The sequence below is a fragment of the Fusarium venenatum genome (assembly GCF_020744135.1).
Source record: "Fusarium venenatum strain MPI-CAGE-CH-0201 chromosome Unknown EDB82scaffold_2, whole genome shotgun sequence".
Lineage (NCBI taxonomy): Eukaryota > Fungi > Ascomycota > Sordariomycetes > Hypocreales > Nectriaceae > Fusarium > Fusarium venenatum.
The window spans coordinates 507,370-532,143 of NW_027072130.1; the positions used below are offsets into that span (position 1 = coordinate 507,370).

The 24,774-nt window shown below is 46.1% G+C and overlaps 12 protein-coding genes across 12 annotated transcripts; 7 read left to right on the top strand and 5 right to left on the bottom strand.

Moving 5' to 3' along the window:
• Positions 1-150: 150 nt before the first annotated feature.
• On the bottom strand, positions 151-1,360 carry EDB82DRAFT_553559 (uncharacterized protein; the record flags this gene model as incomplete). Its single annotated transcript, XM_025732908.1, has 2 exons — positions 151-1,127; positions 1,186-1,360. 2 exons carry the CDS (start codon positions 1,358-1,360, stop codon positions 151-153), a joined length of 1,152 nt encoding a protein of 383 aa, XP_025583868.1.
• A 530-nt stretch (positions 1,361-1,890) lies between these two features.
• EDB82DRAFT_473582 (uncharacterized protein) lies at positions 1,891-3,601 on the top strand (the record flags this gene model as incomplete). The annotated part of the gene is made up of 2 exons (XM_065608000.1): positions 1,891-1,904; positions 1,993-3,601. The coding sequence occupies 2 exons, from the start codon at positions 1,891-1,893 to the stop codon at positions 3,599-3,601; spliced, it is 1,623 nt and encodes a 540-aa protein (XP_065464436.1).
• A 1,439-nt stretch (positions 3,602-5,040) lies between these two features.
• On the top strand, positions 5,041-6,179 carry EDB82DRAFT_553564 (carbon-nitrogen hydrolase; the record flags this gene model as incomplete). Its single annotated transcript, XM_065609615.1, has 4 exons — positions 5,041-5,252; positions 5,304-5,623; positions 5,710-5,790; positions 5,839-6,179. Exons 1-4 carry the CDS (start codon positions 5,098-5,100, stop codon positions 6,177-6,179), a joined length of 897 nt encoding a protein of 298 aa, XP_065464437.1. The 5' UTR covers positions 5,041-5,097.
• An 808-nt stretch (positions 6,180-6,987) lies between these two features.
• On the top strand, positions 6,988-8,772 carry EDB82DRAFT_544641 (uncharacterized protein; the record flags this gene model as incomplete). The annotated part of the gene is made up of 3 exons (XM_065609417.1): positions 6,988-7,736; positions 7,785-8,191; positions 8,312-8,772. The coding sequence occupies 3 exons, from the start codon at positions 6,988-6,990 to the stop codon at positions 8,770-8,772; spliced, it is 1,617 nt and encodes a 538-aa protein (XP_065464438.1).
• Positions 8,773-9,365: 593 nt separating this feature from the next.
• Positions 9,366-12,214, top strand: EDB82DRAFT_565960 (tannase and feruloyl esterase-domain-containing protein; the record flags this gene model as incomplete). The annotated part of the gene is made up of 3 exons (XM_025732913.2): positions 9,366-10,966; positions 11,159-11,162; positions 11,831-12,214. The coding sequence occupies 3 exons, from the start codon at positions 9,366-9,368 to the stop codon at positions 12,212-12,214; spliced, it is 1,989 nt and encodes a 662-aa protein (XP_025583872.2).
• Positions 12,215-13,467: 1,253 nt separating this feature from the next.
• On the bottom strand, positions 13,468-14,247 carry EDB82DRAFT_565961 (polysaccharide lyase-domain-containing protein; the record flags this gene model as incomplete). Its single annotated transcript, XM_025732915.2, has 2 exons — positions 13,468-13,819; positions 13,853-14,247. 2 exons carry the CDS (start codon positions 14,245-14,247, stop codon positions 13,468-13,470), a joined length of 747 nt encoding a protein of 248 aa, XP_025583874.2.
• A 786-nt stretch (positions 14,248-15,033) lies between these two features.
• On the top strand, positions 15,034-16,050 carry EDB82DRAFT_553579 (Alpha/Beta hydrolase protein; the record flags this gene model as incomplete). The annotated part of the gene is made up of 1 exon (XM_025732916.1): positions 15,034-16,050. The coding sequence occupies one exon, from the start codon at positions 15,034-15,036 to the stop codon at positions 16,048-16,050; it is 1,017 nt and encodes a 338-aa protein (XP_025583875.1).
• Positions 16,051-17,238: 1,188 nt separating this feature from the next.
• EDB82DRAFT_544645 (uncharacterized protein) lies at positions 17,239-18,276 on the top strand (the record flags this gene model as incomplete). Its single annotated transcript, XM_065609418.1, has 3 exons — positions 17,239-17,714; positions 17,754-18,016; positions 18,077-18,276. The coding sequence occupies 3 exons, from the start codon at positions 17,239-17,241 to the stop codon at positions 18,274-18,276; spliced, it is 939 nt and encodes a 312-aa protein (XP_065464439.1).
• A 489-nt stretch (positions 18,277-18,765) lies between these two features.
• On the bottom strand, positions 18,766-19,464 carry EDB82DRAFT_494444 (uncharacterized protein). The gene is made up of 3 exons (XM_025732918.2): positions 19,183-19,464; positions 19,114-19,124; positions 18,766-19,070 (listed from the first exon to the last, which is right to left on the bottom strand). Exons 1-3 carry the CDS (start codon positions 19,447-19,449, stop codon positions 18,974-18,976), a joined length of 375 nt encoding a protein of 124 aa, XP_025583877.1. The 5' UTR covers positions 19,450-19,464; the 3' UTR covers positions 18,766-18,973.
• Positions 19,465-20,148: 684 nt separating this feature from the next.
• EDB82DRAFT_534956 (uncharacterized protein) lies at positions 20,149-20,646 on the top strand (the record flags this gene model as incomplete). Its single annotated transcript, XM_025732919.2, has 3 exons — positions 20,149-20,421; positions 20,484-20,494; positions 20,542-20,646. The coding sequence occupies 3 exons, from the start codon at positions 20,149-20,151 to the stop codon at positions 20,636-20,638; spliced, it is 381 nt and encodes a 126-aa protein (XP_025583878.1). The 3' UTR covers positions 20,639-20,646.
• Positions 20,647-20,766: 120 nt separating this feature from the next.
• On the bottom strand, positions 20,767-22,904 carry EDB82DRAFT_121278 (major facilitator superfamily domain-containing protein). The gene is made up of 4 exons (XM_025732921.2): positions 22,673-22,904; positions 22,461-22,626; positions 22,313-22,408; positions 20,767-22,265 (listed from the first exon to the last, which is right to left on the bottom strand). Exons 1-4 carry the CDS (start codon positions 22,792-22,794, stop codon positions 20,880-20,882), a joined length of 1,770 nt encoding a protein of 589 aa, XP_025583879.1. The 5' UTR covers positions 22,795-22,904; the 3' UTR covers positions 20,767-20,879.
• A 322-nt stretch (positions 22,905-23,226) lies between these two features.
• On the bottom strand, positions 23,227-24,266 carry EDB82DRAFT_534958 (uncharacterized protein; the record flags this gene model as incomplete). The annotated part of the gene is made up of 2 exons (XM_025732922.2): positions 23,227-24,127; positions 24,179-24,266. 2 exons carry the CDS (start codon positions 24,264-24,266, stop codon positions 23,379-23,381), a joined length of 837 nt encoding a protein of 278 aa, XP_025583880.1. The 3' UTR covers positions 23,227-23,378.
• Positions 24,267-24,774: the final 508 nt, after the last annotated feature.

Here is a 24,774-nt window from a genome sequence, read left to right on the forward strand (position 1 = left end):
AGCATGGTAAAAACATGAGAGATATCCAATTGGCTGCCAACCCAAGTGATATTGGAAATAAAAAGTATCAATATTTATCAATGTTCAGTTGTATTAATCATTATGTTCTTATGTGATGTCTAAGTTCCCTCCCCAGTTGCCTAGTCCAGACTAGCTAACAACACACCACAGCAAGGGAGCTTCGGTGGTAGACCATGTTTGGATGGGATTGAGCTCCCCCACATCTATAGTGCAACCTTGATGCATGTTTGTTTGCAAAAACGCCAGCAATTGAAATAACTCCGAGCCGTCATTCTCGTTAAAGTATGTATCCGGACAAAGGCGTTTGAACGGGTCGTCATGTCGAATTAGCATAACGCAAGTTTGCACGCCTGTCATGGCAAATAGAGGTCTCAACTCTCCAATTAGCTCCCCACAGGAGCGATTCAGTATGTCCGAGTCAGCGATCGAGACACTGTACGAGGTCTCTAACCACGGGTGCAATACTTGCAGAGCGCAACCCCAGAGTCCGTCGGCGGCATCAAAGTCACCATGAAGCAACTCGAAAATCGTGAGTAGTAGAGTCATGTGGAGTATCCACGTATGTGACTCTGTTTGTGAACTTTGCATGCGACTTCGGAACGTTGTAAGAGCAGCGTTATAGAACTGCAGGGAGGCTTGCCGATGCAGATCAGTCGTAGAGTCGTGAACGCTGGATTGGCTCAAGAGAAACCCAGCAAAGAGAAAGGCCCCGATGGCAAAAATAGCGTTACGTGTGCACTTATCTCGCAGGGACTCGTGGAGAACAATGCTTGTAAAAGTCTTGGAGTAGTAAAATATACCATTACTCTGGTTGGCATGGCACAGAAACTGTTCATAGTACAAACTGCTGTAATCCAATACATGGAGTCGACTAGTGCTACCCCCATCATGCTGGATGCAGGTAGATAAGCGACGACGTGGACGAGACAAAGATATTGTCGAGATGTCTGTCGAGGTTTCAGGAGATGTGGATGCGCCACTGCTCTCCGGGCTACTCATGCTACTGACAGCACCATCTGAACCGAGGCTGTCTTCTGTAGTATAATCGACGTACCCGTCGCAGTCAAATTTCCCCTTGGTGCATCGGCAACATTTTGGTCTGGCCTCTATTGTCCCAAATGTTAGTGGTCCAACCCCCAGAGGTACATTTGTATCTTCTCTCACCGTCGCATTTCACCCTCCGAATCTTACAAGTTCCACAACCAGATCTTGATTTAGGCTTCCCTACCCGCTCCCAACGGCGTGCCGCCTTTTTGTGTTTGGGTGGGAGGATCCGCGATCTTGTAACTGTCGGCTTCAAGTCGGAGCCTTGGACATGGAGTGGAATGATTGGTCTCATTGTGAATATTATTTCTTGGTCTAGAGGAAATACTCCCACTAGCAATGCAATATGCAAAAGTCATTGTGTACTTCTGCCTTCTAGGAGCTGGACAAATTTATATCGATCCCATCGTTACTTGATTGATTAGCCTTACAACCGTCACAACCTGACAAGGGTACCACCATTCTCAAGATACTCGATATTCATTGGTACGGGCGCGCCCGACGATCTGCAGTAGCGCTTGTATCTAGCTGATGCTAAGCCAGAAGCAGTAATCGTATTGATCAACAAATCAGAATGCTTCTTTTTGTGGTCGCCGCTTATGTTGGTCGGCCGCCATCTTGATTTCCTATACCATAGTGTAGTTAGGGCTGAGGCAAATCTCCGAACACGCAACTTCCTGTTCAATTCTCCTTGCCTTGTCGTGTCTTTGACACACATTAGGCTCTGCTGCTGCAAAATGATTCCAGCTCACTTGCTTACCAACTCATTGCCAAAGAATATCTCGTCTGCTGCGCCGAAGCGTAGCAGTGCACCCAAAAGCCGCAATGGCTGTGTTGCGGTAAGCAGTTTTTACCCCTCTCATCACTTCCCGAAGTTTCCGATCCTCATGTTGTCGTTCCTTGTCATCTGGAAAATCCTGCTAACAGTTTGAGGCAGTGCAAGAGAATGCGCGTGAAATGTGATGAAACAAAGCCGACGTGTACGAAATGCCTGAAGGCGAATCGATCATGTCAATATCGGCAAATCAATACGAAGCCTTGTCTCACTGTGCCGCAGCAAAAGATTCTTCTACCCAAGGGCGATGCCTTCAACCATACCGAGTCAAATGTCCTTCTTGTTCAACCTAGGTTGACCGACCTGGCAGCCCACGAAGTTCCATACTTTGACTTGTTTCGCCATCAAATGGCCCATGACTTCGCCTATACCCCCTGTACTCTCTTCTGGAACAGGGTCATACCACGAGAGGCCATGAGCGACGGTTGTGTACGGTCTTCTGTTCTAAGTATAGGCGCACTCATGCAGTCTCTGTATCGCCTTGGCCCAAAACCATACACTAGCCTGATAACATCCTCCGGCCGCTCCAGATCGTCCCATGATAAGACGTACCGCATTGCACTCAATTATCATTCCAAAGCCATTTCAGGCTTACAAGCCCGGATGAGGAACCATTTCGCCACAGTCTCTCGCCGCAACATACTGATAAACATGTTCCTGCTTTTCCTCTTTGAACTCATGCATGGTAATACGGCAGCCGCCGACCGAATGCTGACAAGTAGTAATGAGCTACTCAAGCAAAAGGGTGACCATTTACTGAGTGAAGTGAGTGCTGGATTTCAACAACAGCCGCAACCAATATACACAGCGCCGTCTAACGATGAGGGGCTGGATCAGGCTGAGCGTATCCTTCCGAGACTACAGGTTTTCTTGAGCCTAAACTCACGCTTTTTTCCATTGCAGAAGGACTGCTGGTCGAGATTCTCAGCAAAAGCTACACTTAGTCACGTTCCTTCACTCATGGCAGATTTCGTACAGTTCGGAGCAGCATGGAACAGTTTCATCACCAGAGCAGTCATATTCGTTGTAAAGACAATGCAAGAGGCTCCGAGTCTTGAGCCGGCCCAGATAACGACATTGGCGAACTATCGGAATACATTCTCAAGAGAATTAAGGCAATGGGAACATGCAATTGTGCAGAGGTCCCACAGGGAGGCAAACTCTGTTGTAAAAAGAACCCTCAAAATCTTCCACATCGGGCAAAAGGTTGTCCATATCTTGTTGAGCTGTTGCTTTGACTCAACCGAGACAGAATACGACAACCACGAGAACACTTTCAGCGATATCATGGCTATGATACACTCCATGGCTGACGAAGCCCAACCTGCGACGAGAATCGAGACGGTACTGGATATATATGTGCTCCCAGTCTTGAACTTTGTTTCACAGAAATGTAGAAACTATTCTACGCGATTAGACGCCCTGGATCTCTTTGAGAGGATGGTGTCGCAGATGGGTGGATGGGAGACGAGGGCAAGTTTACTGGTTCGAAGACGTCTCATGGACCTTGAAGAACTCGGTCGCACAGAGAATGGCGACATTGCAGCAGGACAGCGATACATATGGACTGACGCGTGCTGGGATGAAGGCCGAACTTGTCTTAATGTCTCTTTCCAGAACGCCAGTCGCAGAAAGTTCGGCCAAAACGACCCAAGTGGTTTGATCAAGATAAAAATTAGTCTCATGGAATTGGAAGGATAGGTTACGGGTATATTAAGCTTAGTATTTGTTCAATATAGGTGCATTGTGTATGTCGATGCAATAGCTGTCTCTGGCATAACTTCACTTGATAAGTGTTTCAGTGCGGACTGACGTGGGCATAAGTCGCGGCGACAATTCTGATGAATTTTTTGTGACAAGAGGTTTAGGTAGTGATTGCCGGCAATCTCATTGCTAGCGAGGTCCTGTCAGATGAACAAATGTGACCCTGACGTCGGGTGCCATTCTCATACGCCTTGCTTACCGGATTCCTCTTAGTCTAATAAAGTTGATGGGGCCCTTGCAGATCCGCATGATTTTCCACTAAACCTATTCTGTAGCTCGGGTACGAGGTGTAAGCTAGGATTGGTTTTGGTATCGAAACTTGCTTGATCATCGTGGGTCACTGAAATGGACCTTTCACCAAACCGTCCCACGGCAAATTTGCGGACTTTTGGCGTCAAACGGCGTTATAGATAAACTGGATTTTAAGACCAAGTTTCTAGGAACCCTTATCGAAGTTCCAGGGGCTTAATTTACAATCGGCGTATTGAACCCAGGCAGAGTTATTGGATTTCCGTTCCACTTCCGGTTTCTAATCACATAAACGAATAAACCGAGGATCTATATTCAGTCTACCCGTGAACAAAATCACGATGAGCCACGGTGCACTATCGGAGAGTACGCTGATTACAGTTCCAACTCGTCCCAATCTGGCAATTCCTTACCACCTAAGAAGCAGAACCTTCCCTTCTCAAACATATGGCTAACAGAGAGATATTAAATAGAGACTGCTATCAATCCAACCACGACAAGACCACTCTATTCATTATTTCCTGGAGGTCTTTCTGCCAACTTGTAATTATGGAAGTGTATCCCTCATGTTCCGAGTGCTTCGGACGTTAATTTAGAGCCACCCTAGACCTTTGGGCTATTAGTTGCTGAGATGGAAAATGTCTTGCTAGTCTATCTGACGGTGGTAACTTTCTACGAAAAAGAGTAGGAAGAAGAAAAGAAAAAGAATCCTTGAACAATTAAGAAAACACAGTATTCCCAATATTTAAGCATATTACTCTGTGGTCACTCGTTAATGAAGTCCTAGTCACCGCAGGTAAATCACCATAACACGAACCGCCGATGTAAGGAATATCATCGACTCAAGTTTTTAATACGGTAGACATGTCTCAGTATACGTTAAGACTTATTATGTACTAGGATACTTACCGCTTATGCCTCACTGACGTTACTCGAGGTGCTAGTGGCAACTTGTAGTAGCGTACTATCTAGTCTTATGTCAGAACCCGGCTACCACAGACGATTACTTCGAAATTCTACCAATCGACTATATCCGCTCGTATTCTGTCTATACACCTAAGAGAAAGGCAAAACGTTAAATATCAGGCTTCCTCTCAGCGCTTCTCAATCATCCAAAGGCTTCACGTTGTCCATTCAAAGAATTACGACAACAACGTTAGCCAAGGCCCAGACTCAAACGAATCATGAAAGCAGCCGTCGTCCAGGCCGAGCCAGTCTGGTTTGACCTTGCGAAGACAGTCGAGAAGACTTGCAAATTGATCAATGAGGCTGCTTCCAATGGAGCACAGATCGTTGCGTTTCCTGAGCTTTGGCTCCCAGGATATCCAACCTGGATTTGGTGAGGAATCAACTTGCGTACAGTGTACTCCAAATTAACAGACAACATTAGGGCCCGCCTTATGGATTTGGAAATGTCTGTCAACTACATTAAGAATTCTCTGAGAGTCGACTCAGAGGAGATGCAAGCGATCAAATCTTGCGCAGCACAGAACAATATTGTGGTTTGTGTTGGATTCTCGGAACTGTGTGGCGGCTCGGTCTACATCGCTCAATGCACTATTGATAGCAACGGCGAGCTTCTGATGACCAGAAGAAAACTGAAGCCGTTTCATATCGAAAGGACCATGTTTGGCGATGGTCATGGACAATCTCTTAATAACGTTGCCTCGACTACAGTGGGCAGAGTTGGACAGCTATCTTGCGGAGTACGTATATTAAGCAGCCTCTCTTTACTGTGGCTGACATACATCAGGAGCATTTTAACCCATTGTTGAATTTCAGCACGTTTTCACAAGGTGAAGACATTCATTGTGCAGCATGGCCTTGCGTGCCTACTCACTCGGGCGGTCCAGAGCCATATTCCATGTCGGATGAAGGTATGTCTCAACTCGACATATGTACAAGACTTGTCTGATCTATCGCAGCTGTGGCATCAATCTCTCGAGTATATTCCATTCAAGCTCAGTGTTACACCTTACATTCTACAACTGTGATCACTGAGCCATCAATCGAACAGATGAGGACAAAGCAAGCTACAGTGTTCAATGTGCCGGGAGGTGGGAACGCAAAGATATTTGCACCCGACGGGCGTCAACTCACGCAAGATCTGCCAGCGACTGAAGAAGGGATGGTGATGGCAGACATTGATTTGGATCAAGTCACCATGAATAAGGCGCTTCTAGATACATGTGGACACAACGGTCGTCCTGAACTCTTGTGGCTAGGTCGAGATAGCTTGGAGAAGCCGTCAGTTCGTAGTAGCTGATGGTTCTACTTGTGACAATGATGAAAACACTTGAAGACTATTATTGGATACTTTTAGGATGATGGTAGTGATTCAAAGCTAATCTCGAGATCTGTTATCGCTTGACTCTACATCTTCTGCATCTTCATAGTTTTGTTATGATACTGGACAAGTGCTATGAGTCGAGTTTGGACCCCCGACCCTTGGTGCTAGACGAAGGTTACACCCATGCATAGATCGTTTCCCTCAGGCCTTAGGTTAAAGTAACAGTGAGATAAGCAGTTAACGTACCATGCGTCGGTAGGACAAAGGTAGTGGTGGTCCCCAGCATCTTAATCGTTCTAGCTTTGGAAGTCCGGTTGAGTTTAGCAGGCCTAAACCCATATTGGGGTGCGGGTTGCTGATCGGGTTGAGACTTGCTCCGTAGTCCATGTGGGGTTACGAGCAGAGGCTGTCAATTGGTCGAATACTTATGCATGTCCTGCTCCAATGTATCGCGGGGCTTGTGGGGTTGACACAGTGGCTTGTTTCTTGCCCATCAATGTGACACCAATACCTACATTAGTGCTAAATCTAATTATTAGATACGAAACATTCAAGAGGCTCCTCCCTCGTTATCTGTTGTCCACATATCTATGGCACCGCCAAGAATTCAACGGAACTTGCCGCCTATCATGGGGGCTGGTCCAGAATTCGACTTGTCCACAACAGAGAAATGCGTTCTATGAAGCTGCCATATCTACCACAAGATTTCATTGAGGTTATTAAAATCTTCACAGGGCGCGGTATCTCGACTCTTTCGCTCTCTATCCTCTCCAGTATGCCTGCAATGGCCGCTAGTCTTGACCCATCTTCTCGCACTGATAGTAGTGCGGCTTTGGCAAATCTTCCTCTTCATATTGGCCCCTCGTCAGCTCCTGTGCAATTGGTGCCAAGAGCAAGTAACTTGCCATCCACCCGACAACACTGCCGCACTAGCAAGCCCAAGGTTCGCAGTGGTTGCCTAACTTGCAAGAAACGGCGCGTCAAGTGTGACGAGGGTAAGCCTATCTGCGATCGTTGTGCCCATGGCGACTTTGTCTGCGACGGTTACGAAACAGCCCTATCGGTCGCTGGATACTCTACTGTTCTATGGACACCCGTCCAAACCTCACGCGGAAGCCACCCACCACTCGCTCCACCAGTCATCCCAGGCCTCACCAGCCAGAGCGTTCCATATCTGGATGCATTCCGTTACCAGATTGCTCCAGAACTTTCCGGAAGCTTCTACATGGACTTTTGCCAGGGGTCAATTCTCGTTGGCGCGCACCAAGATGGCTCAATTCGTCAATTAGTCTTGGCCCTTGGCGCTTTGACTTTGGCCATTGCGGATGACGCTCGTGGAACGAAGCAGCACATCGTCCATGCAAGACCCTTGTCGCTCAGACCTTGGGGTTTCACGACCATCAAGAATAGTAACCACGCTGCTTCACTTAAGCATTATATGAAGGGCGTTTCAAGCCTGCGGGATCGTCTCCGGGTAGACCCAGCACGCGTTCCTGTACGGACAATGCTCATCACTACTATTCTGATGGCCTTGTATGAGATACTGCAATGAAACTACAAGTCAGTGGATACCATGTTGAGGACCGTTACAAATCTTTTGCGTGAGAATCATACCAGCCCTACGCAGGCTAAGCTTGATGCTGGCTCTGTTGAGGAGCTTGTCTCAATTCAGCATACTTTTACGTGTTTCTGTTTAATGAGTCAATATTCGCGAAAATTTACATCTCCGTGGCCCACGTTCATGTCTATGAAGACCGCCGCGGCTATAGAGCCCCCAACCTTGGGCGTGGATTTGCCCACGACGATCCTTGCACGATGGAGATTCTTCAACAGCGCCGCCATGGCCTACATAGGTCAAGCTCATGGCGTTGCTTTGTCAAAAAACCCAGTTCTCGCTGCATCTTTCGAGCATCAAGGCCAGATTCTACGCAGCCAAGCTGAGTTGTGGAAACAGGCCATCAAAGCCTATCTGGAAGACGACCTAGTCAGTGAGCATGCGCATCGTCTGCATCTCCTAAAGATACACTGTGACTTAATACAAATCCAACTTGCCTGTTGCCTCGACTTGAGCGATCTATTCTATGACAGTTTTGGGTCTAGGTTCATAGGTATATTGGACGATTGTGTCGAGTGGCTGAAAAAAGAAGTCCAGCGTGGGCTGCCTCGTCATATCATCCTGGGTGAGGGAATAACGTTGCCTCTTCTAGCAGTCGCTCGCCTTTGCAGGATTCATGATGTTCGGATGGATGCGCTATATATTGTGCAAAGGATCAAATGGCAGGAAGGCGCCTGGGATCCGCAGTTCCTCGCTCAGGGTGAACTGGGAACCGTGGTGATGGAGGAACGAGAAAAGGAAGAGGGTGGTAGGTGGGTTTGGATTAGTGATGCAGAAAGGGCAAGCGAAAGTGACCCTCCGCAAGGTTTGTATCTACGTCGGGCACTGAGCGAGAATGGACTACCCATTGCTCGCATTGTTACCTATGAAAGCACATGGTGGCAAAAGGCATGCAGGATTGCTGACTGTAGAAAAGATCATAGCTACTTGGCACAAACTATATTTAATATCTAAAAGAGACATCGTAGAGATATCAGACAAATGTAAGGCTAGGGTCGTTGGGTGTATTCATGAGGTTTTCTACTGCCTATAGGGTGAATTTTTAATCTCAAGGCTTTGCGAATTGCAATGTAAAAATCTTAAGCACTACCAAAATGAAATTGGAAATGTTGCTTGGAATTGTCAATTGAAGCACCTCAAATGAGGATCAGCGATACGGTGAATAAATTCTGACATGTGTGGCAAAGCACCGAATAACGTGCAAAATGGGTATATTCTTTATCGTCATTTGTCATCATACGAGCAAACAGTTTTGATTGGTGACTGACAGCTTTGGGGCTGTGTAAGAAAGAGATTCAGTTATTACGGCTGCGAAAAGAAGATTCCTGGTAGCCCACGAGCTGAGTTATCGGTTTGAGTGCTTTATGTAGGTCTATGGCTGGAATGATCCCTTGTTAATTATATATATCTGACAACCGTCAAGTCCGATATCCAACAAAAGCAACGTTTTGTTAACGAAGTCTTAATCTGCAAAACCCTTGTATGCCCTCACGATTTCCGCCATTCGATTCATATACTGATCAGTATCCTTACTCGATATTACTATCATGGCTATCAATCTTCTTTTATTTGCTTTCGCCTTTTCTGACCTTCAAGGTGTCTTCGTTGACGCTGCTCCCAGTTCCAAACTAAACTGTCTGAACATTACAGCGCCACACATCCCAGGCGCCATTGTCAGATCCATTAGCAGGCGAGTCTATCGCGATAGGTCCTTCACTGCTGTTCCTCCAAATCTCCTCCAAGATGTTCAAAATCTTAAAATATGCGAGGTCAATGTTACGTTATCTCACGAAGGGGAGAATGATGTTGTTCATGTTCAGACTTGGCTACCGCTAGAAGGATGGAACTCGCGATTTATCGCTGTTGGTGGTGGTGCCTGGGCTGCTGGATTAGGAGCCCCAGATCTTGCGCTCCCAGCTTCCCAGGGGTATGCTGTCTCATCAACTGACGCAGGACTCACTGGAACTCCTTTGGACCCATCACCTTGGGCTTTGAAGCCAGACAGGACCGTAAACATTGACTTGCTGGCAAACTTTGCCAGTCGTTCAGTTCATGACATGGCCGTCGTCGGCAAGGCAGTGGCTCAATCTTTCTACCATAAGCCGGCAAAGCACGCCTATTTCAACGGTTGCTCTACTGGTGGGAGGCAGGGTATAGCTGCAGCACAACAATATCCGAAAGACTTTGACGGCATTCTATCTGGTGCTCCTGCGATTTACTGGACCCGATACGTTATTGCTGAGCTCTGGCCACAAGTTGTCATGAAGGAAAGTGGCCATTACCTCTCAGCTTGTGAGAGACAAGCGTTCAGGAATGCTTCTATCAGCGCTTGTGATGGGCAAGATGGAATCAAAGATGGCGTTATAACAAACCCTTTCAATTGTCATTTCAATCCTTCGACGCTCGTTGGCCAAAATGTACAATGTGGTGAGAGCTCCATCATTGTTTCTCAAGAGGCCGCCAACGTTGTGAACCACATATTATCAGGCCCAGTCTCTTCCGAAGGCAAGAAGCTTTGGTATGGAATGCTCCAAGGAGCATCCCTCGACGCCCTGGCAAACACAAAAGAAGCCAATGGTACCTTGACCGCTGCGCCTTTCTTTGTAGCCGACGGCTGGGCTCGGTATTTCGTGAAAGCTGATCCGTCTTTTGATACCTCGGTGCTCGATTCCGAGACGTTCGAGTCCTTGTTCATCGAATCTCGCGATGAGTTCTCTCATATCATGGACTGCTCTAATCCTGATCTGCGGCCTTTTGAACAAGCAGGAGGAAAGCTTCTTATGTGGCACGGGTTAGAAGACCAGTTGATATATCCTCAAGGTAGCATTCGATACGTCAACGAGGTCAAGTCTCTGTTCGCGGTACCCGGCCAGTCTTACAAAATTGATGGCTTTTTACGCCTCTTCCTTGTCCCAGGTGTAGATCACTGTGGGTTCGCCAACACTCACGGAGCTGCGCTAATCGACCCATTCGAATCTTTGGTCAACTGGGTTGAGAACGGAAAGGCGCCAGAGCAGCTTCATGCTAAGACACCTCCTACCACCCAGCAGCAGTTTACTCGCAAAGTGTGCCGGTATCCGTTTCTCACCAGGTATGACGGAAAGGGAAATCCTTCTGATGCCCAGAGCTATTCATGCACTCGCGAATAGTGCTTTTGTATTTATTCTATAGAATGACCGTTAGTTAGTGCTACTCCAAAGGTAGATAGATATATGTCATTTACAAATTACAAAGATTTCGCAACTTTAGCACTTATATTATCAAGCTCGGGTGAACCGAACCCAGATATTCTTCGAGTAGTAGGCATGGCTATCATTAGAAAGGTATTAGTTACACCGAGTGCTGTAGGTAAAGGATCTTCACCACCACGATCGCCAATTATGCCAAGGACTATGTGAAGTTTGTTATACAGCCTCAAAATTGCTTCTTTGCGAAGGACGCCATTTCCGGCTTCTTAGTAGTGACGCAAGTGGTCAAAGCCTTGGCACAAGATGCTTTGGGCAGCATTCGGAATTTCAGCGAAACCAAGTTTCTTCTTCTTTTGTTTTCCTACATAATTGTGCCACTTGAAGCAAGCTGCAGCAAGCTAAAAGTTGTCGAATTTCTGCATTTGGTTGAACCAGACTGGGCAATGCATCGGCTCTACCCAATCTCAGAAGCTGCATGGCTATTGATTCACCCAGAGTCGCCAGCTCGTATGAGAGTTTGCAAAGACTGTTCAAGTTCAAATGTCAAATTAAGGATCCTATGCATAACAGAATAGCAAGTGGAGTACAGAACCTCCTTGAAAAGGTGGGATTTATTGTTTTGTTGTCTGATACTAAGGTAATCGGTCCAGACCTGATTCCAAATCAAAACGTGGCAGGTCAGCGCCGAATTGGTGTTTGCGATCATACAAATAGACAGTCAATCACCCTGATAGCATCTAGACTTTAAGTTTTATTTCATTATTCATCGCTGTCATATGTCTCAGTAATAATACAACCCCTGAACATCATCTACCATGCTCAAGGCCCTCCTAGCCACGTTCATACTTGGTGCTATCACCTCGTCATCATCCGCGCAAAGTCTCTCGCCTCAGGTCAGAAGAACTGATCTCCAACGCCACAACATCAGCGAACCGGGACTCGAAGCATTCCAAGTCCGTGTGGATTTTGACCCCGGTGCGTTTGCTCCAAAGCACAAGCATCATGGTGAAGAAGTCATCTATGTTCTGAGGGGTGCTCTGGAGTATGAGGTGGATGGTCAGGCGCCAGTTACGGTAAATGAAGGAGAAGTATTCTTCATCCCGGCAGGAGTACCCCACTCCGCACGAAACAGAGGTGGTTTCTTGAGCAGTGAGCTTGCGACGTACATTGTTCAGAATGATAAGCAACTCGTTGAGCCTGTCGACTGAGTTATATGATTTAGGGTGGTTTTTATTATGGTACCAGATAGAAACTAAATTCAGGTACAGCTGGAGAGAGTAGCTAGCTCTCTGATTTAGAGGCCATTGATTACTGATTGTGTTTAAGCCTCATAAAAATTTGAGGGCTGCTAGTCATACACTTTACAATTTGGTTCATAACCTTTACCCATTGTGATGTCGTAATCTCTATCTCATAAATGAGGCTCCAACTTTGGAGGCGAGGCTGACGATAGGTACAAGTGAATGTCAACCTCCGTAGCGGTTGCATCATGCCCGAACCAATATTCAACTATCTATACACGTCTTTTGTTTATTTTAGGGACTGGAAAGATGGTCATGAATTACTTCTGCATGAAAGCAGACAATGGAGCACCAGACGGCTTACTCAACCTCTCATGACTGCGCTTCTCTGAGCGCCTTGAATCTGATTGAGTCAAAGGTCTAAAGAAGATTAGACTTAAGACGGCACTCTACTGCTTCTCAGTGTGAGAGGTTGCTGTTTCTCTTTACAGTGGCGAGGTGGCATTAGCTTGCAGTTTAGATAGCCAATTGAACTACACTGACCAAAATAGGGACGGCCTACTTGACAACAACTTGCTCTTGATTCCCACGTAGTATTTTTTACAGCTATCTACCTTTTTCGACTGACAAAACTGAGGCCGACCATAAAACCGGTTTGATCGTAGTTACCTACCTTCTCAACCGGGAATTTGTGCGGACCGGTCTATCCTTAGTGCTTACACTACGGAAAGGCCGCCTTGAATCCACAAATGAGAGAGACATGCTCGTATTTCTGGTAATAAGGTTTTATGAAAGACTTAGGCTTGTGCTTACATCTCTTACGTGTATAACGTCCCTTTTTGCATGTATGCACAGCCATCACTCCAAGTTGACGAGCTAGTAGTATATCGGATGACTTTGTGAGCCGCTGGATACAAACTAAATGGCAAAAAACGTAGTTCTAAGCAGTTCCATTTTGCTCACTGATGAGCTCTCTATGTACTTATGAATAGGAAGAGGACTTCTTGTAAACTATGAAAGAAATTATTCTAGCTCCCCTGTGAAACAGAATGAGACTAGCTTTTCCGACTTGAGTACGGCCATGAAGGTCCCTTGAAAATGCTTCTCCCCCTATTCCGCATCTACGGAGTCAAACCTCGAGATTGCGGCTTAAATCGGGCATCATTTGCACAATTGCCATATTGATTGTTTTACTGTTTTCCATCGAGTTCGCGAACAATTTAAGTTTTGTCAACATGAATATCCCTGAATTCCGTTCCAATGACAATATCGTCATACCAAACTTCACGATAAGTTTGGTTTCCCAATATGGCCTCGTTGTCATGCCATCCATTTTCATATAGGCCGACATGGAGCTGATATATACTCACATCATCCAAGGTCGTCTTTCGATTTTTCTGATGCAGGACTTGTGTACCATCTACCCACATTCTATAGAACCCGGTCGTGTCATTCCGCCATAAGGCGTGGATCGCGACTCGGTGCCATTCACCAGCGGTGATCTTGGCGAGTCCTCGAAATTCGTCAATTTGCCGATTACAGTTAGGTTGCCAGAAGGGGCCAGCTACGAGTCTTGATGCTAGCTAATCCTCCTCAAGCCAGAACAGCGACGATGGCTTCCAGTCATCATTACCGTGACCAGCCCCTTCATGATTAGCAATGAATTGGGCCAAATTGTAAGACTGGTTTTGAAAGTCCCAGTCCTCCATCAGTCGAAATGAGAAGCCGTAGAAGAATTCGTCATTGCGTTTATATCCCCGGTTATTATGGTGGACCTCAGAGTGATAGCGGCCTTGATAACCGGGGGTATAAGTCTGAGTCATCTTGATCGAGGTGTTGCCGTTGTTTGCGATGTCTTTGTCAAGCTCGACAGTGCCCTTGTTTTCCTTGAGAATATAGCCCCAGCCTTCAAGATTGCCTGCATTGTAGAAGACGCGCTTGGCTGCAGATGGAGGTGAATAAGCTATGGTGGCTAGAATGAGAACACTGAGTCCTCTCATCGTGAACAAAAAGGGTGAATTGAGGGAAGAATGAGGAAGTATTTGCGAAGGAATAGGATCAGGAAGGTTACTGCTTTAGATGAAGTTCAAATATCGGCTTACTTTTCGTGTTATATGATAAAGCACGACTTCAATCAAGGCTTCGGTCTCCACGAGGAATTGATCTACTTCACAATATTGACATCGACAAAAATCATGAGAGTGATGATCTTTTACCGGTTCGGGGTACTGACGTTTCGGCTGTCAGACCGCACGAAATGCTTCACCCTTGTGGATATATACTAATCAACAATTTCACAGCCTCAGCTTGGCGAGCCAATCATCATCTCTAGCTCGTAAATGCCTACAGAATATCGTAGACCCAAAGGAGACATCCAAAGCTCACGACAAAGTACTGGCAGAAGAGACGTTGGCCCTGTTGTGCCTTATCACGATATCACTTGGATCATTAGTAATATACCGTCCAATATACAGATTAGTAGAGTATATAGAGTAGTAATAAGTTAATCTAGTGCTTACACGCAGATTGCAATCTCATCCTTGCGTGTTCAGTTTTCCTGGCTCTATTAGTAAGAAGCTTAACAAGATAACGACCAATTGTCTCCCCTAATTCGTATATGCTAATATATCAGTAAAGAGGTTGTAAACAATGCAAGTGGTTCCATATTTCCCAGGGAGACAGGCCGGTCATGAGACAACGGAATATATAACTTTGCCTGCGGACAACCTCGAAGGTACTGTGCTTCAGGCAATATTCTGGAAACAACCTTCCATCATCTTGACATAATGTTGATGCCCACGAACCCTCTGAGTGCAATGAGCGTGGTGACTCTCTTGAGTCTCACATCCGCTTGTCTGGGCTTTTCTACTTCATCAAACTCTTCAAAACTCCCTAAACTCTCCCCTGTTAATCATGTTAACACATCTTCACTTTCCATCGAGTATTTTGACTCTGCCCCAAACAACAAGACTGCTCCTGTCGCAATCCTCATCCATGGCTTCCCCTACTCGATTGATTCATATGTAAAAGTTGTTCCTAGCCTTGTGGAAGAGGGCTATCGGGTGGTTGTGCCATCGCTACGAGGCTTCGGAACCACTACTTTCCTCTCACCGACCACGCCGCGAAGCGCCGAACAGGCTGCATTGGGAAAAGACATCATCGATTTGATGGACGGGTTAGACATCGATAAAGCCACTTTCGTAGGTTACGACTGGGGAACAGTGGCTGTGAACGCAGCAGCCGCTCTTTGGCCGAATCGATGTTCTGGTATGGTCGCAGCCAATTCATACCTCATCCAGAGTCGCCGGAACGCGTGGACCGTAACCCCGCCGGACTCTCTCGCCACTAGATGGTATTTCTATGTCTTCCTCACTCCACAGGGCTACAGCTCTCTAGCCAGCGACGTCAAAGGATGGGCCCGCACCCTTTGGAGCAAAAACAGCCCACAGTGGAATTTTACCGAACCCCAGCTGGACGTTGCAACTGTATCACTTCAGAACGCCGATTATGTTGATATTGCTACCAACTTCTATCGTAATCGGCTACTCTATGCGCCTGGTGATCCACAATATTCAGATCTTGCCTATTTACTTGACCAGCAACCTCCCATCACGGTTCCATCTGTGACTCTTGATCCAGATCAAGCTGTAGTGTTCCCAGCCACGAACGGATCTTCTACGGCAAAATTCTTCACGGGACCGAGAGTGCACCATGTCGTGCCTGATTGTGGTGAAGCCATACCTTTGGAGAAGCCACAGATTTTGGTGGACGCCGTTCTGGAAGCTGAAAAGCTGCGCCGCTAGCAAGTCCTGGGTAGAGGTTTCATACTTGAGAGGTAGGTGATGAAGGGATTCAACGCATAGAATATGACAAATTAGAAAACGCCCACTGGCCTAGATTACCTCACCTTAAATTTCGAGCAAATTGCTCCGAAGTCTTTCCTGCCATTCTACTTCTAATAATGTTTCCAATTACCGACTGAGTGACGTCGGATCACAAACCGCACTTGCACCTTTTTGGGCGTATGACATGCACAATTGAAATTACATTCAGTTTGGCTCAGACAACTTGGGCTCTCAAAAAACGTGACTGCTTTCAGCTCTGTTGTTATTGACCAGCTATTCACGGTAATAGTTGAACGGTGTCCGGGCCTATGTTGACGCCATTGTGATAACACTTAGTCTAGTGATAATTGGCAAGGTAGGATTGTCTACTTGGTATTTGGGACAAGGTTGGAAGATGTCTTCAATCTACAATTTCAGAGTCACACAGATCGAAGCCAGACAGCAAACAGGCGGTTGAAATCCATGGCTCACCCATCCGAAGTCTCAACTGATTGAGGCTTGGAAATTTCTGGACTGAAGGGTGCGCCTAAGGGATAATTGATTATTGATCCTTGATCTGTCAGGTTCTGCCAATCAGGATTTCCAGCTCGAATCTGCCTGTCAGAGGTGAGTTACGAAAATGTGGCTTATGGGGTATTCTTTTCTACCAATAGCGATAGACTACTCGTATTTACCTTGCCAATTCAACAGGAACGCGCTGCTTCACTCTAGGATTTATTACCTATAGTAATATCTATGTTATGTTAATCACCTCGCTCTTGGCAATACCACAAGGATACGAGCTTGTAAAGCTGATTTGTCGGATTTCAGTTGCAGCCGTAACGGGTGTCTGTTAGTTCAACTGGTGGATGTCAGCTTACGGTATGCTGTCTTCAACAATACGAGGGGCCAATTCCTACTAGCTCATAGGGCACTTCTTACTAATTGGGGCATACTTTACATAAGTATTTGCGGCCGAATTATGCTCTTTTAATAACCAGAGCTTGGTAATCAACTGCAATTGCTCATCTTCGATGAATAAAGAAGTTCAATAGATTATATATCAGCATAGATATAAAACGCACTCTTCGCTTATACTAGATCTTGAATTAAAATACATTCTGACCCAAGTTTAGAAAACAAGTCGCCTGTCAGTTCTCTTGTAAAATGAGCCTTCCAACTTTGAAAAACTACCACAAAAAGCCCTATGCGGCTATCGACCCATCGGGTCCATCTCTTAGAAAGGTGGGCAAGACAGTCGTTATTACCGGAGGCAACAGTGGAATCGGCTATGCCATCGCCCGGGGATTCGCCTCAGCTGGTGCTGCCCGTGTCATCATTCTTGGGCGACGTCCCGATGTCGTCAGCGAAGCAGCCGCTAAACTCCAACGTGAGAACGATGAGTTAGAGTGGCAATCTCTTGTGGAAGGGAGGGTCTGCGATATAGCCGACCTTAACTCTACTGAAGCGCTATGGAGTTCGCTCCAGACCGATGGCATTTTCGTAGATGTCCTTGTGCTGAATGCCGCTGCCTATGGAGCAATTGAACCAATTCTGAGTGGAGGTCTAACCAAAGTCTGGGGAGACTTTGAATCAAACGTCCGAAGCACCCTCCATATGACTGAACGCTTTTATAAGCAGAAGTTAGAGGGAAAAGCCAAGGTGAATATCACTACATAAAGCCACCTAGATGATGCTAACCACAATTCTACTCAGTTTCTTGTCAACATCTCAACCTGTGCAGCCTATATGTGGACTACCATGGGACCAGAGCGTCCTACATATGGCTTGACCAAGAATGCAAGCACGCTTCTGTTGCAGCAAATTGCCAAGGATACCGATCCTACTGATATGCAAGTTGTAAGCTTCCACCCCGGTGGTGTTCTGACCGAATCGTCCAAAGCGCTCGGCGGCGATGCTATTAAGGATCTTGTTTTTGACGATGGTAAGCAAGGATTCGCTTAAGTGCAGACATGTTTGTTGGACTGACAAAAGCCTACTGTAGAGAACCTTCCTGGCCATTTTGCTGTCTGGGCTGCTAGTCCCGAGGCCCGTTTTCTCCACGGGAGATTTGTGTGGGCAAACTGGGATGTTACGGAGCTTCGAGATGGACCTATTCGTGAGCAGATTGATCAAGATGAGCACTTCCTCAAGGTTGGAGTGGAAGGCCTCTCGGAAAAGATGGGCGGTATGATCATGTGGTAGTCACTCTATTTACAAATCATATACAGTTTGTAATTTAAGCATGTCGAATTTGTATATGCAGTCGTGCTACGGTGATATTTCGTTATAATCCATTTTTGCTCTATGGTATTTTACCTATCCATTTAATATCCCTCGCTAGTAAAATGCAAGTTTACGTACAACTTGTATATATTGGGGTACAACTTGGTTAGGAACGCCGCTCCAGTCATTTTGTTTCTCCCGACTTCCGCTCTGCAATTTCATAATCTTCCTTTTATCTTCACTTCAGATGCAGCAAAAGCAAGGCAGAATCCGCCACTGTATACAGGCATATGACTCAACCAGCCTTCGCCCTGAATTGTTGGTGAAAGTTATAATATATTTGTTAGAGTAATGGCTTTGTACAACGGGGTAAAAAAGGTTCTCTCCAAGATTTGGGTGCGGGAAACGAGGGTGTTGCAAAAGAAATCATCTTGTCATAGCTCCTCCATTGTATTGGGGAAGGTTAGACTGGGCGACGAGATAGACCACCTCTTGAGCTCAAAGAAACGGATAGAGAGGCATAGTGCGTGTTTAGATGCTATATGTCATCGTCTGTCTGGCTTCCCAAAATTCAGATGCAGAGGAAGTGATAATGTTTCCTTTTGGCGGAGTTACAGCTTTTGGAATCTATACTTTGTCCCCTCCCTGGTCGCTCATCTGCATTTCCACAACTTATTTAATCGTACCACCCATTGATTTGGTACAATTGTCCATTAGCCTGCCAAGACCCACTGTACAGATCATTCTCCCTCACACACTGGACGATGATATTCCTATAAATGTTAGATAGATCTTGAGAAGAATCTGCATACATACTCAGTAGCATCCTATCAGGTTTTAATTAGTCACTTTCCCTGTAATATCAAGTTCTTAGTGCAAACATACCCAGCAATCTTTAAATCCCGCTTTTCCAGCAGTATTCTTACGCTTGATTTCGATCTGTAGGGTAGCGCTACCAATAGCTGTGTATTTCTTCGATGTCCGAACAGTACACGCTTGCTGGTAGGCGCACTCTGTGTTACTGCACATTTTTTGGCGAGCATCCCAGTATCCCTCTATGAATTTGTTGCCGATACCTGGTGTTCCAAAGCAGTCTGCAGCGAAAGAGCTGCCAATGAAAAGTGAAACCGCAGCAAGGTTGAAAATCTGCATATTGAATAAGTTGGGGCGAGCAAGAAGAATTTGAGATTAAAATGTAGTATTCAGATGTTTGAACGGACAGCGAAAAACGCCTAGCTGACTTTATAGTTAATTTTCTACTGACTTTTGCTTTGCATTCTCCACTTCGTACACATTACAATTAATTGAGCGGCTGAACGTAGTGTAACAGATAACTAGACAGTATCGGGAAGCTCATCTGTCTGCTGTTCCGGGGTTGTTGCTTTGTCATTGTCTTGGTAATGAATACGAAAACAATATTCACTGTGGGCTGCAGGACGATGCGGCGTAATCAGTACTTTTATCTAGACAACAAATTGCCCTGATGACAAGTACTGGTGAGGCTGAAGTACTAACCAGCAGATTAACCGAATAAATACAACGCAACTAATTCAAGAAGTAGTTAGTCAATGGATCCAAACCGCTATTCTAGAACCACTTCGGCATATTTCTAGACCCTGCAACCTATCATCATACCCGCAATTAGCGGCCGACATAACCTTTAATATGTAATAAGCGGCCGACAAAACTTTCAACCTGCGGTGAGGCGGCCGACATCAAGATAAAATGTCCTTCCTATCCCATCAAAAAAGACACGGAGTAAAAAACTATAAAGGCAGTTTAATATCCCGCAAGTGCTTATATTTCTAGCCACGCCAGCCAAATACTTTATTTCAACCTCATTTTATGACCATGAAGCTCATCAACCTCTCTGCGCTCGTTCTTTTTGCCAATGGTGCTTTAGCAGCAGACTGTATTGGCTCTAAGCAGTCTGGTGGTATTAGTGATAAGCATCAGCAGGCGTACTGGGAAGCTCGTGAGAAAATGTGTAGTAATTCCGACTGCGCGCTCCAGCAGCCCTGCACAACATATGCTTCACGAACCGCAGGATTCATTTCCACGACGCTTAATGTTGTGCTAAAACGCCAAAATACTGCTTCAAAGCCTGGATTTAAGGATTGTTGGGTAAGTCATCTATAAAAATTGACTTTTGATTATAATAAACTCTACTAACTCATACATGTTAGGATGCCACTGAGTATGTTGCTTTTCCTTATTTGCTATGCTTATATCTAACATATATAGGAACATCATTCAACAGTGCATGAGAAGCGGGTACCTGACTGGAACTTGGGAGGCCAACGGACAACTGTACCAGATAACCGGGAACTACAAAGCTTAATATGCGGCAACGTTATATATATGTCCAACTGTAATCAAATCCATTACTTACACATCAACAAGTCATTGAAAGCTAGTATTTAGGTCAGCGAAACCATAGGGCTCAACATCAACTTCTCAGTTACAAGCATGCTATTGAACTGCTCTACCAAACGATGTCGTCATCGTTTCTCCTTCCAATTTATTTTACATCTCCATCATTGTGTTTGTTTTCTAGACCGTGCCATATGAATAAGCGAAACCTAGTGCTTATTTCCTGCCTCGATATCAACAGGTCCTCCCTCAGTCTCCTTCTGCTTGATAGCCCAAGCAAGCTCTTCATCAGCCTTTGCAGCTCTCTTCTTATCTTCTTCTCCAAGCTTGACATTGTGAACAAGATAAAGCATCAACAGAAGTAGACCAGACACGCAAACAGATCCGATGGCAAGAGTCTGCTGTGTCTGTCGGTAGCAAGTATCAATAGCGTCTCTATCAGCAGTGCCAGCTTCGTATCCACGTGCGACAACAATTGATCCAAAAATCTTGCGACCTTCTTCTTCGCCAAAGTAGGCGATGAGCTTTCGTGGGAGCAGAGAGTTCCAGATGGCGCCGCTGACGGTGACGCCGAGATTGGAGCCGAAGCCGAGAGAGGAAAGATAGACGGCTGTCGCAATGGCGACTTGTTCGTTCTCAAGTACGGCTTGGAGAGACACTTGGAGCGGTACCTGTGTGAAACCACGTCCAACACCAAGAAGTGACTTAGATGTAATGAAAGCAGCTTCACTGGCGATGTGTGTGCCGGAAATATTGGTGAGGTAGATCGGAAGTCCAGCAGCCAAGATGATGCACACAACTCCAAGCATAATCAGAGGCTTAGTGTTCTTGATGAACTTAAGAGACAGACCAGCTACTAACGCACCGACGTTGTAGGCCACGCGCTGAGCATTATCTACTCGTGTCGCGGCGCCAGGAGAGTAATGCCCTGCAACTTGGAGGAAGCTAGATAGGAAGGGCCGGTAGATGCTGTCGGACATGGCGATAATGATTACTGATGCGCAGGCAATGACAACGTTGTGTTCGCGAATAGTACGGTAGGGAATGATAGGGTTGGCGGCGAACTTGCCGTCCCAGACGAGGAAGGCGACAAAGGTGAGAACACCAATGATGATGAGGACAATAGAAGAAGGTCGACTCCAACGATCGGTATTATTCCTGCCGGCGATAGTCATCGGAAGCAATGTCATCGCAAGACCAGCGACTAGAAGAAGGGCGCCAATAAGATCCAGTTGAGATCCGACATGCTTGACTTTACCCACGGGGCCGGGAGCAGAACCATGCATAAAGGATACTTTTTCGCTGAACAATCCCACTTTCTTTGCTCGACGGTTCATCCAGATCATGATCCCAATTGTGGGAATAGCAGTGACGGGCAGAATGATGGACCACATGCCAAAGCCCCATCTCCAAGAGGAGTTGAGAAGCATATGCTCGCCCAAGTATGTTCCTCCATATAGAGTCGGGATCGCGGTAATGGATTCGGGGAGAGTGAAGAGGATACCTCTGTTAACCAATGTAGTAATGTCGGCTATGAATATTTGTTGCATAATGTTCCAAGCCGAATCACCGAGGACGTCGAAGATCGATCCAGCCTGATGTCTGTTAGCTGCTGATAACAAAAGATACGTGAGTAATATACCAAGAACGTTCCCACGTCGCCACAGCCTGCGTACATTGCATTACCGATGGCCATTGCCAGTGCACCACCTGCGAAACCCAGAGGTCGCCCAAAATGCTAAGAGGAACAGATTAGCGATACTTCAACATGAAATTTGAAGCGCCCATACGTTTGCGAGCTTAGCCAAGAGCGGATATGAGACAATTCTCATAATACCAGCAACAATAGATCCTGTAGCCAGTAGAGAATGTGCTTTGAAGTGGCTTGTCGCATATGGTTCGTAGACATTCTGGGTGTAGACTGTCAGGTTCATGAAGAAGTTCATGAGGAGAAGACTGGTAATTGTTAGTACAGATTGACGCTTGGATTGGGGTATCTTACCAGCCAATTGCAATACCCAGAGTTTTCTTAGTCCATAGCTTTCTCACAGCTTCGTTGGCAGACCTGGGCCTCTCAACCTGTTCTGTGGCGGCATCGCCATCGCGACTCGTTTCTTGCGCCATGTTGTGATATCAGATGGCAGAGAACAACAAAAACAGGCAAAGTCTCACGAGACAAAATTTTCTTCGGGGAACTTGGCCAACTCTTAAATGTCAAATAATCCCCTCAACCGTAGAACCGGAACGGCACTTATTCCTAATCCTCCCACTCAGGCATGGGTTATCGCGGTGATCTTTTCTCATCGTGGTAAGGAGAGCTGATTGATAGCACGGCTTGGCATCAGACCCTTTCATCAGGGTGCCAGAAACATCGGCGGTTAGACCAGGCCAATATTTCTGTCACCGCATAGCCTTTCTCGTTTAACCCTGCCACTGGAACTTAAAAGTCGGCCGTTGAACTGCAAAATGTGACTGCCAAGGCACTATCACGTAAAAGGTTGAGGGGTAAGTTCGTTTAGACGAAATTGCATGTCAGAGATTATCAGACCGTTACATCTTATCTGATGACATATCATCGTCGTACCACAATTAAGCTTGATTGACAAGGTTAAATTGAGCTAGTAAGAAATCTCTCAATTCACGCGTTCCAATAGCAGGTAACTAACTCAATCTGTCACCCTCCGAGGTCGGTATGCTCATATATTGACCTATGTAAGAAACTCGATTCTCAACGGTACCTTGGACTTTCCATCCACAGAATCAGATCCGAGATTTGCGCTGAAGCGTACGTCTCCTCCCCACGTATCGGTATACATCGAAGTCCAGGTCTCGCCGTTTGCCATACAATTGGGGTCACAAACCAACGCAGCAACACTGCATGCTAGAGATTCCCCTGTAGCTTTAGGTACCTGGCATTCGATCTTGACTTCCTCTGTAGTTGGGCCGGTCTCACATCTCACCAGGTTGGCGAGCCCGTTGTTGTCTCCGAAGTAGCCGCAAATGGGCTGTTCGTTATCGAGCATGAGGTAGTGGGTAACGGGATCGACGGCAAAGAAAGCATCGGTAAAGTGGCCTTGGCTGTTGTCGTAGAGAAGAATAGCGTATCCGTTTCTGTCAGCCAAAAGAGGTAGGTCGTCTGTTGGACCGCCCTGAGCGTATACGCGGAATAATGGCAGAACGGTGCTTGATGGAACGGCAGTCATCTGAGTGGTGGTGGGAAGCCCGAGAGACCCTGAGATCATACTAGATGTCGCAATGGTTTTGGTGCTGCTCGCTTCGGTAGTGGCGGTCTCGGTCTCGGTGGCCTCCAGGGTAGTTGTGGGTTCAGCAATAGTCGTGCCTTCGGTAGTAATTGCCTCGGTCGTGGTGCTCGCGAAGATTGTGGAAGAAGCTGAAGAAAAAATCAAGCTCGATGTTCCTGATGTTGAGACCGATTCTGCGGATGAAGACCCCGATTCTAAGGTATTTTAGTCAGTAAAGTCCGTCATGTTATGATTTTGTAACCAACCAGAAGGCTTAGGCTTGCAAACGCTCGCCGCAACGATATCAAGACCAGAAAGGCCCACAGCCAACGAAAGGAGAATGCTAAAATGCATGATTCAATAACGAATGACGTGGATAGGAATGGTCCGAGGAAGAAAATTAAACAAAGTTGTGGAAGACAGCTCTGCTTGTTAAGACCCTTTTTTAACTTGTAATTGGGAAATGAGATTTGTTGCGCTAGTGGTAGCGATGCCTGGATGGAATCGATAATTCTTTTTAGTGACCGAATTAGCGCGAGTTGACAGCTGCTCTACAGGACTCCATTGGTGGGATTGCGAGCTGAGAACTTTCAAGTCCGGGAATAATTAAAAAGAAAAACAATCTATCAATCACAACAAGACTAAATAAAGGAGGTGCTTTAGAGTTATTGTTAACGTTGTCGACTTCTCGATCCTGTAATAACAGTCAAAGCAAAATGAGACGGAATAAAGGCAATAGCTGCTTATACATAAGAAATTAACATTGCCGTCACACCATCCACTCGGAAATCTCCCATAAGCACACCACAAGTACCAGTATCCTCAAAACAGACTGGGCCCATATAATCAACGTTACCACCAA